This window comes from Phalaenopsis equestris, unplaced genomic scaffold (genome assembly GCF_001263595.1).
Source record: "Phalaenopsis equestris unplaced genomic scaffold, ASM126359v1 Scaffold000002, whole genome shotgun sequence".
NCBI classification, from domain to species: Eukaryota; Viridiplantae; Streptophyta; class Magnoliopsida; order Asparagales; family Orchidaceae; genus Phalaenopsis; species Phalaenopsis equestris.
In genome coordinates this window covers 55,222,427-55,233,280 of record NW_018164444.1, presented here as the reverse complement: position 1 = coordinate 55,233,280, position 10,854 = coordinate 55,222,427, and the positions used below count along the sequence as shown (strand labels likewise).

The window sequence follows — 10,854 nt, the reverse complement described above, 5'->3', positions numbered from 1 at the left end:
GATATATATATATATATTATATCTTTATCCTTTCAATGTGCTAGTGTGTGTGTGTGTGTGTGATTATTTTCTTTTTTTTTATGTGGTGTATGGAGCTTAAAAATCCCTTGCAGAACTTTTCTAGTCTCCTATTTTTTCTGGAGGGCATATCACCCAATGGAAGAACTTTTCTGTGACCTAATTAATGTCATTTTATTTGATGCAGATTTATGTTATTAGCATTGTTAGTTCATTACTGCATATGGATGACATATCTGTTAAGCCTACACATGTTGCGTCAAGCCATCCCAACTACCGTGAACTACCTGATTTCATTAATGCATATGAGGGTGGGAATAAGATGATTGCCTTTATCAGGCTCTTACTAGATATACTGCGTCACAATCTACCAAACATAGATGAAGTACAACCCTGGTTAAACAGTGGCATGCCAGTAACTGGAAGGCAGGCTTTAGAATGGAGGGTCAGTTCTGTTCAAAAATTTATTGAAGATTGGGAATGGCGCTTATCAATTTTGCAAAGACTTGAACCTTTATCAAAATGCAAATGGAGTTGGAAGGAAGTATTGGTCATTTTGCGCGCTGCTCCTTCCAAACTGCTAAATCTGTAAGTTCAGTGATATTTCTTGTTACATACTTTTTAGATAAATGATGCTACACAATTAATTATATTCATGCTATTTTTTGTTTTCTTCTAGAAAATCATTTGTGAAAGATCAAGGTTGGAATATCGGTTGGATCTGATATTATCCCAATTGAAGTGTAGAAATATTTAGGAGATTTGGGTGTTTCTTGGCTTACTAAATTCTTTAATATTATTTTTGAAACTAAAAAGATTCAGGAGGATTGGAGGAAGAGTATTATGGTCCCTATTTTTAAGAAAAAAGGGATGCACATGAGTGTGTTAATTATTGTCCCTATTTTTAAGAATAAAGGGATGCACATGAGTGTGTTAATTATTAAGTAATTAAGTTGATGTGTCATATTTTTAAATTATAGTAAAGGGTAGTAGAACATAGACTAAAATGCGATACAAAGATTTCTCATAATCAGTCTAAATTTATGCCGGACAAATCTACTATGGAAGTGATACGTTTATTGAAAAGTTTGATGGAGAAGTACAAATTGAGTAAGGAGGATATACATATGTTTTTTATTGATTTAGAAAAGGCTTATAATAAAATTCGAAGAGAAGTCCTTTGGAGAGTTCTATAAAAAAAAGGTGTTGATATGACTTTCATTCAAGTCATTAAAGATATGTATTCTAGAGCTGTTACTTGTGTTCGAGTAGAAGGAAAATTAACTAAATATTTTCTTATTTCAGCTGGATTACATCAGAGATTTACTTTAAGCCCATACCTTTTTGCTTAAGTCATGGATGCTCTTACCGGAAATTTATAGAAGAATGTACCTTGGTGTATGCTTTTCGCTGATGATATTCTTCTTGTGGATAAGACTAGAGAAATAGTTCAGAACCCCAGAAAAAACTTGAATTATGGAGGTTTACATTTGAGTCTAAAGGCTTTCATTTGAGTAGATTTAAAACTGAGTACATGCACTATAAGTTTTATAGTAATAGCTTTAGTGACAATTGTAATTATGGTGATCAAATAATTAAAAAGTGTGAACGTTTTAGATATCTCGGGTGACGCAGGCGCGACAAGAGCCCTAACTCGGGAGCTAAACTGCCCCTCGATTCAGGGCGCTTCGATGGAACCTTAAAAAATTTGCGAAATCGGGAGAACCTTTGCGAGAGAAGGGAGCCTGCAAACCTTCGCTGGAATGAGCAGGTGAGCAGGATCGCGAACATGCGCAATCTAGATGGGCTTCAATAGTGGAATTTGGAATTTTGGTCATGACGAGACCTGGTGTGCTTGGAATTTTCAAGGCGGGAACTGGCGGTCAGACGGAGGAAACATATCTAACAGTCTCATTTTATCAAAAAAATAAAATCCCGAATACCAAAGAGTCATTCTAATTCATAAAACTTATATTTAGAATAGATTGTTCATATTTGAATGTTTACATTCAAACATAAAAAAAATTTAACCACAATACCTATCAGCTTGCGCTTTACAACACCTGTACATGTACTCTCTGGGGTTCATCTAATCTACAGTTGGTTTTCTTCTAAAAAAGTTAGCAACTATAGTTTGAGTTAAAACTACTCAACGAATAAATATTTCTAAATTACAATAATTCTCATTTAAAAATATATTTGTAAAAGTTCGGTAACAATATAAGGGAGCATTAAAGAAAATAAATTTCATTTTCTTTTAGTTATTTAGGTTATAGTTTTCATAATTGGGAGTCATCATTTAAACGTATACTTAATAAAATATGCATTTAACTTTTTCAACCCATCATAAAGCTAGACAATCATGTTCATTTCCATTTCCATTTCGTGCACGGGTACAATGCATTCCCCTGCTAGTATAATCACGGGGTGACTCCTACATGCATGTATGTGTGGTATTTTATTCATTTTTTTCTTGCATTAAACATTTAAAAGAGAACTTGCATTTAACATTTAAAAAGAGATATAAACTTTTTCATTTTAAAGTAAAAGCTGAGAAAATAGTAAAAATATATGTAAAGAAACATAAATATTGCAAAATAAAAACATATTACTCACCTCAACTGTGTCGTGTGCTCTCCTTTTTCTTAGGTTAGTCTAGTCCTTAGATGCACTTATAATAACAATTTAAATGTAATTAATTTCTTGTTCAGTGCTAATCTTCTCTTTTATTGTTTCTAGATTTTCTTTCATTAGGTTCATAAGCTCTTTATTTACCTATAAAAAAGAGAACTCTTCATAAGCTCTTTATTTACCTATAAAAAAGAGAACTGTACATATATATATATATATGTGTGTATATATATGAGCAAACCAGAAATACATATATATGTAGAAATATCCAATTTAATTTTTATGCTATGCTTTTAAAATTTTCATCAGTGCACCTAACATTAAAAGTGACTTAAATAAGTTTTAAATTTAAGGTTCTTTATTTCATTTTAGCATTCATTAAGTTTGAAGGAGATAATAAATTTTTGAAATTGAACTTTATACCTAAATTTTTTTTCCGCAAAAAAGTTCTCTTTTCTTGATTTACCCTTTTAACCAATTACCTTGAACAAATATTAACAATTTGAAATCAATTTAATATACATTGTTTATGATTTCATTTTTAATTATTAACCACTTAATAATTCAATAAATTATTACTTTATCTTGTAAACTCTCCTCTAGCTGCCCCTAAGTCATGCGAATCGAACCAAATGGGCTTTGTTCCAGCATTTCACGCAAGCGAGAAGGATCTCGACAACCTTCTTTCCTGTCCAAGTTGTCGGTCAAGCTTTTTGCAAGTCCCACGAGTCCCTCTTTCTCCTCCTCCTTCCTCTGTGAGCCACATAAGTTGAATAGCTGCCTCCTTCTTCCTCTGCGAGTTGCACGATAGAGAGAGCCCATCATCTCCTCCCTCTTCCAGCTCTCGATCGAGGTTCTTACAAGCTGCACAAGCTCTCCATCCTGTTGTGCGGCTCGATTAGGGCACGAATGCCTTACCCTCTTTTTCTTCGCTCAATTAGGGCCGTTTGAGTCATCCATACAGTCGATCGAGTTTCCCCTTCTTCTTCATTCTTTCCTTTGCTGCTTGCGACACTCAACCGAGCTGTTCGAGCCTTCTTCCTTTCAATTCAATCATGATTAGTGGAGGAAAATGATCGTAGCAGGTGACTGTTTCTCTCCTCTACCTTCTTCCTCTTCTCTTTATTCTGCAGCTTCTTCTTCTCCTTCTCCTTCTCCTCCAGCTTTTTCCTCTTCCTCCTCTCTCTCTCCTTCGACTTCTTCTTCCTCTATGCCACTCTCTCGGTCTCTCACACTCCATTTGCTTCTCTCGTGCCTGTTGAGTGTGAGCTCAAATGAGGGGGAGGGGGTGTCAAAGTAATAACCATAATTGGACTCTACCTTGAGTGGTGAACTCCTCGTTCAAAAGACACCTGCACGAACTGTTTTTTTTTTTAATATTATTATTATTATTCTTTTTTTTAATATTAAGAAAAAATACTTTTTTTTATTTTTATTACAATCTTCCCTCATTATAAAAATTTTGTTATGAAAATTTAATGTGCATGGTTAAACTTCATACCTTAATTGAACAAATGAGAATATTCTCTCATTTCTGATTCTTTTTCCCATGTGACATCTTTTTCAGTTCTTGGTTCCATAATACACAAACAAAAGAAATCTCTCTGCACCTGAGATGCTTCACATCATAATTTGTGATTTTTTCTTGTTAATCCACAAATTACAAGTCGGGTTGAATATCTATGGGGCCGGTAACAAGTTTGCTAGCCTTATCAACAATATTCTTCCGCAAATAGTATATGAAATACATTATGTACCCCGTACAGGTGTGCTAATAGTGCAATTTTGCATATCACTTTTCCAATCTTTCTTACGATTTCATATGGACCAACATATTGTTGACTCAGCTTCCTAGATTTTCCAAACCGCTTGACACCCTTCATCAAGCTGACCTTTAAAAAAAAACAAATTCCCGACTTCAAATTCTACTATTCGGTGCTTAGGGCAATAATGCTTTCTCTATCTATCCCAGACTGCTCTCAGTCTGTCACAAATCAACCGGATCATCTCAGTTGTTTCATCAACTAAATCAACACTAATTAATTTTTTTTCACCTGTTATTATCCAACACAGAGGTGTCCAACATTTTTGTCCATAAAGGGCTTCATAAGGATCCATACCAATACTGGTATGGAAGTTATTATTGTAACTCTATTAGAGGTATATGCAATTTCTTGTTTCCCCGAAAATGAAGGACACGAAGTCGAAGCAAGTCTTCCAATATTTGGATCGTTCTCTCTGATTGACCGCCTTTTTGGGGATGAAAGGTCGTACTGAATGTCAGTTGAGTGCCTAAAGCCTCTTGAACCTTCCTTCACATTCTAGATGTAAATCTACTATCTCGATTTAAAATAATAGATTTTGGGACTCTATGCAGTCACACAATTTCATCAACATAAATTTTTGCCAACTTGTCCTCAAAATCTATCTGTTTGATAGGCAAGAAATGTGCAGACTTGGTCGAACGATCAATAATCACCCATACGACATCACGACCTTGGTCTCGGTTAACTCTGTCACAAAGTCCATAGCAATGTCCTCCCATTTTCACTCTAGTATAGGCAACGATTGTAATAACCCACCAGACGTTCGATGTTCAGCCTTAATCATATGACAAGTAGGCCATTTTGCTACAAACTCCGCTACACTGCACTTCAACTCTGGCTCCTGATACATCTTATTGCTTTTTGGATGTATTGTATATCTGGAATAATGTGCCTTATGCAGGATTTCTTTTCATAAATCATTCACATCAGGAATACAAATTCTACCCTTGTACTTCAACAATTTTTCTTCATCGATTGCATATTTCTCCACTTGCTCTGCATTCTTCTGGTTGAATGTTTTTCAAAATTGTGCATCACGTGGCAATGCATCTCGCATTTTGTCTTTCAAAGTTGGCTGAATGAAGATTTGATTTAAAAGAACAAAACTTTCATCATTTGCCGTCACTACAGATAACTGCAAACGCTCCATATCTTTAATCAACTCTTCTTGCTGTATAATTTCCCAGCTCGCACTACCACTTGCCTTTCTGCCTAACACATCTGCTACAACATTTGCTTTCCCCGTGTGATATTGTATATATAGAACATTATCTTTGATTAGCTCAAACCATCTTCTTTGCCTCAACTTTATGGATGAAAATATACTTTAAACTTTGGTGATCTATGAACACTTCACATCTGACATCATATAAATAATGCCTCAATATCTTCATAGCGAATACAACCATTGCAAGTTCCAAATCATGTGTCGGATAATTCTTTTCATGACTCTTCAATTGCCTAGAGGCTTAAGCAATTACCTTTCCATGTTGTATAAGAACACATCCAAGTCCCCTTGAAGATGCATAACTATAGATCTGAAGTCTTTTGTTCTTGAGGGGATAGTCAATATTGGAACTGTCATTAAACACATCTTCAACTTTTGGAAAGCTTCCTCACAACGATTTGTCCATTTAAATTTCACTGCCTTTTAAGTCAATCTGGACAAATGCATTGCGATTTGTGAGAACCCTTCAATGAATCTTCTGTAATAACCTGCCAGACCCAAGAAACTCCGAAATTCTATAAGTGTCGTTGGTCTGGGCCAATCAACTATCGTTTTAATTTTTTTTTGCCTACTGTGATGCCTTCATCGCTAATGATATACCCCAAAAATGCTATGCTCCGCAACCAGAAATCATAATTTGACAACTTGGCGTATAATTGGTTCTCCTTTAGTGTTTGCAGAACAATGCGAAGATGAACCGCATGATAAATCTTATCACTAGAATAGGATAATATGTCGCCAATGAAGATAATCACAAATCTATCCAAAATTTTTTTAAAGATTATGTTCATCAGGTCTATAAAGATTACAGGTGCATTTGATATCCCAAAAGACATTACATCAAATTCATAATGCCTATATCTTGTGTTGAAAGTTGTCTTTATATCACATTCTTTAATTCTCAATTGGTGATAATCTGAGCATAGATCAATCTTGAAAAACACCGAAGCTCCTTATAAATGATAAAAAAGATCATCGATCATTGACAGAGAATACTTGCTCTTGGTTGTGAATTTGTTTAATTCTCGGTAATCAATGCATAGCCTTAAGCTCCCATCTTTCCTATTAACAAAAAACACTAGAGCTTCCCAAGAAGAAGTGCTTGTCTTGATGAATCCCTTATCAAATAAGTCCTGCAACTGGATCTTCAATTTTTGCAGCTCCTTGATTGCCTTTCTATAAGGTGCTTTCTTCTCTGGTTCTGTACTTGTTATTAAATCAATAAGAAAATCTATCTCTTTTCTTGGAGGCAAACTTGACAAATTATCTAAGAATGCTTCTGGATACTCCTTCATTACAGGTATATCCTCTAACTTCTTTGGTTCCTTCATAATATCGATGACTTGAGCTAAAGTGCCTTGATATCCTTTGACTAACAATTTGCATGCCTTCAAATTGGATATTAGCATAGAAATGACTCTTCTATCACCCACAAACTTGAGTTCTTCTTCAAGGATACTAAATTTAACTATCTTTTTAGAGCAATGAATAGTTATGAAATGATTGGCTAGCTAGAATCATTTCAAACTCGACAAGTGATAGTATTACCAAATTCGCCTTCAAGCTTCTATCACAAATGGTCAGATTCACACAACAACTTCTATCAGCCATCATGCGAAATCCTTTAAGTAGAAGAACTTGTAAAACATCGAGCTTTCTAAATGCTTTCAATTCTTTAGAGCTCACAAATTCTTTAGAGATAAACAAATATGATACCCCAATATTAGGTAAGGTTCGAACCAATTTATTTTGAATAGATATAAAATGTATAATAAGCAAAATACATAAGTCTCGTAATATAAATAAAGATTTGATAGATTTACTGAGATAAAAAATACCTGTAATGACGCCAGGTGAATCATTTGGTTGTGTTGAGTCAGTGCTTATACTCGTGGCTGCATATCCTGACGAGTTTGACTCAGAGCTGGAGTTGATCATGACGACTCCACTATCCTCTGTCTGTCAAAAGTCCTCTGAGTAGTTGGAGCACTAGGCCTGACATCAACCTGAGGTATCTGTCCTAAGGTAGGCCACGACCTTGCCATATGTCCGGGCTGATAGCACCAAAAATATGTGATGGTGCCCAACAAACACTCTCCTTTATGTGCCCTTCCACACTTGACACGAGTAATCATACTGTTGCGGCTACTGCTACTGTTACTATTGTCAATGCGACTAATAATACTACTGCTGCTGGGTCGAGACTTCTTCATACTAGACTGTCTAGACTAAACAGACTAGGTGGCATGTCCCGATCTAGACCTGTCATCTCCTCTCTTCTTTTGAAAATATCTACGCCTCTGTGTAGTCAGTAAATCAATCTCTATCCTCCTCTTCCTCTCCCAAGGATCCGAGTAATCCTCAATGCCAAGAGAAATTAAAGGCTGTCGATTGATATCCTTCAATTCGAGAGAAATCAGTGACACTTATCTTCGGCATTTGGGATCAACTGTAGTGCATACTCGGATAACATCATGAATTCAGCCTCATACTGCATAAGGGATTGGTCACCCTGTACTGGTCTGTCTCCTGGCTGAAAGAGGAACAAACCAGTAACGGAAAGTATTCACAAAGACCTCCCACTGTATTTGACTACTGAGTCGCCCACCAAAATTCTCTTTAAGGTGGCTTTGTCGCCACCTATATGCTTCTCCTTTGAAAGCAAAAATAGCTATTGTGTGTTTCTTCTCTTGAAGACATGACAAACCCTTAATGATTTTCTCTACCCTCAACAACCAATTCTCGGCCTCAACCGACCCTTCTGCTCCGGAAAATAGTGGTGGATGCATGTCCTGAAATAGATTCAGATATTTTTCCTTCTGAGCTGTTCTACTACCACTTGCCTGGGTCTGAGAGCCCTTCATAAATCGTGTCACTGGGACCTTCATCTGAGTAAATGCCTCCATAGGGATGCTAACACCACTTGAGGAAGGATCAGTACGTGCTAGAGGCTCCCGATTTTGCAGAGCAGCAACCATTGTCTCTTTATCATTCTCATCTGTATCCTCCGGATCGAAATCAATTTCTCTGAGATAACATAATTTATAATTACTAACATAAACATTTAGTCAACTTTTTTTTAATTATCTTAATAAATATTAATGGTTTTTCTAATGGCTCATTTATGATCGCTTCTTTACTACAAGTAATTGGGCTTTGACACCACTTTTGTCATGACTGACACGGTGAGTTTAAAATTACCATGGCAGGAACTGACGGTTGGATGAAGGAAACCTATCTAACAGTTTCATTTGATAAAAAAAAAATTTAGAACATAAAGAGTCATTCTAATTCATAAAACTTATATTTACTATAAATTATTCATATTTAAACGTTTAAATTCAAAAAAAAAAAAAACTAAACCACAATACTTATTAGATTGCGCTCCATGATGCCTATACACGTACTTTCTGTGGTTCATCTAATCTAAAACTGATTTTTTCGTAAAAAAATATTAGCAACTATGGTTTGAGTTAAAACTACTAAGTGGATAAATATTTCTAAATTATAATTTTTATCCTTTTAAGATATATTTGTTAAAATGCGGTAACAATGAAATAGAGTAGTAAAGAAAATAAATTACATTTTCTTTCATTTATTTAGGTTACACTTTACATAATTGAAAGTCGTCGTCTACACATATTTTATAAAAATATAAGTTTAGCCTTTTGCAACCCACCGTAAAGGTTCACAACCATTTCTATTTTTGTTTCGTGTACGGCTACAATACATTCCCCTACTATTACCATCAAAGGGTGACTTCCATATGCATGCATATATAATATTTTATTAATTTTTATTTTGCATTTAACATTTAAAAGAAAATTTTTATCTAACATTTAAAATGAAACATGAACTTTTGTATTTTAATGTAAAAGCTGGGGAAACATTAAAAATATGCATAAATAAACATAACTATTGCAAAATAAGAATATATTACACACCTCAACAGTGCGTCTGCTACCCTTTTTCTCAGGCCAGTCTAGTCATTAGATGCATCTATAATAACAATTTAAATATATTTAACTTTTTGTTCAGTGCTAATATTCTCTCTTATTGCTTCTTGATTTTCCATCATTAGGTTCATAAGTTCTTTATTTACCTATAAAAAATATGACTATGCATATATATGCATATGTATGAGCTAACCAGATATGCATATATATGTAGAAATATCCAATTTAATTTTTATGTGCAAGCTTTTAAAATTTTCATTTGGGCACCTAACATTAATAACAACTTAATTATAATTAAGTTTTAAATTTAAGGTTCTTTATTTCATTTTAATCGTAATTATTAATGAAGAAAATAATAATTTTTTGAAATTGAACTTTATACATAAATTTTTTTTCGGCAACAAAGCCCTCTTTTCTTGATGTATCATTTTCACCAGTTACTTTAAATAAATATTAAGAATTTGAAATCAATTTAATGTGAAATGTTTATAATTTTGTTTTTAATTAGTAACAACTTAATAAATTCTTACTTTTCCTTTAAAACTCTCCTCTGCCTGCCCTAAGTCATGCAAATCGAACGAAATGGGTTGCGGTCTAGAACTTCATGCACGCGAGAAGGATCCCACGAGCCTTCCTATCTATGCTCATGGTCGAGCTTTCTACAAGCCGCACGAGCCCCTATTTCTCGTCCTCCTTTATCTGTAAGCCACACAAGTTGGATAGCCCACCTCCTCCTTCCTCTGCGAGTTCCACAACAGGGAGAGCTCGCCTCCTTCCGCTTCCTGCTCTCGATCGAGCTTCCTAAAAGCCACACGAGCTTTCCTTCCTCTTCTGCGGTTCAGTTAGGGCACGAATGCCTCACTCTCCTTTTCTTCGCTCTAGTAGGGCTGCTCGAGTCCTCTAGGTAGTCGATCAAGCTTTCCCTTCTTCTTCCTCCTTTCCTTTGCTGCTCGCGGCACTCCACGGAGCTGCTAAAGCTTTCTTCCCTTCGATTCGATCTTGATCAGCAGAGGGAAACGATTGTATCAGGTGAGCTGCTCTTCTCCTCTACCTCTTTCCTCTTTTCCTTCTCTTTAAGCTTCTTCTTCTCCTTCTCCTTTTCTTTCTTCTTCTTCCCCTACCTCACTCTCTCAGCCTCTCACGCTCCCTTTGCTTCTCTCATGCCTACTGAGTGTAAGTTCGAATTTCTTTGGGG

General features: G+C 35.4%; 1 protein-coding gene across 1 annotated transcript in view; it reads left to right on the top strand.

The window, feature by feature from the left end:
* Positions 1 to 10,854, top strand: part of LOC110029039 — a 194,533-nt gene that overhangs the window by 31,147 nt on the left and 152,532 nt on the right. The window contains 1 exon segment of the mRNA XM_020731152.1: positions 206 to 606. Within this exon segment, the coding sequence (XP_020586811.1) occupies positions 206 to 606 (401 nt within the window).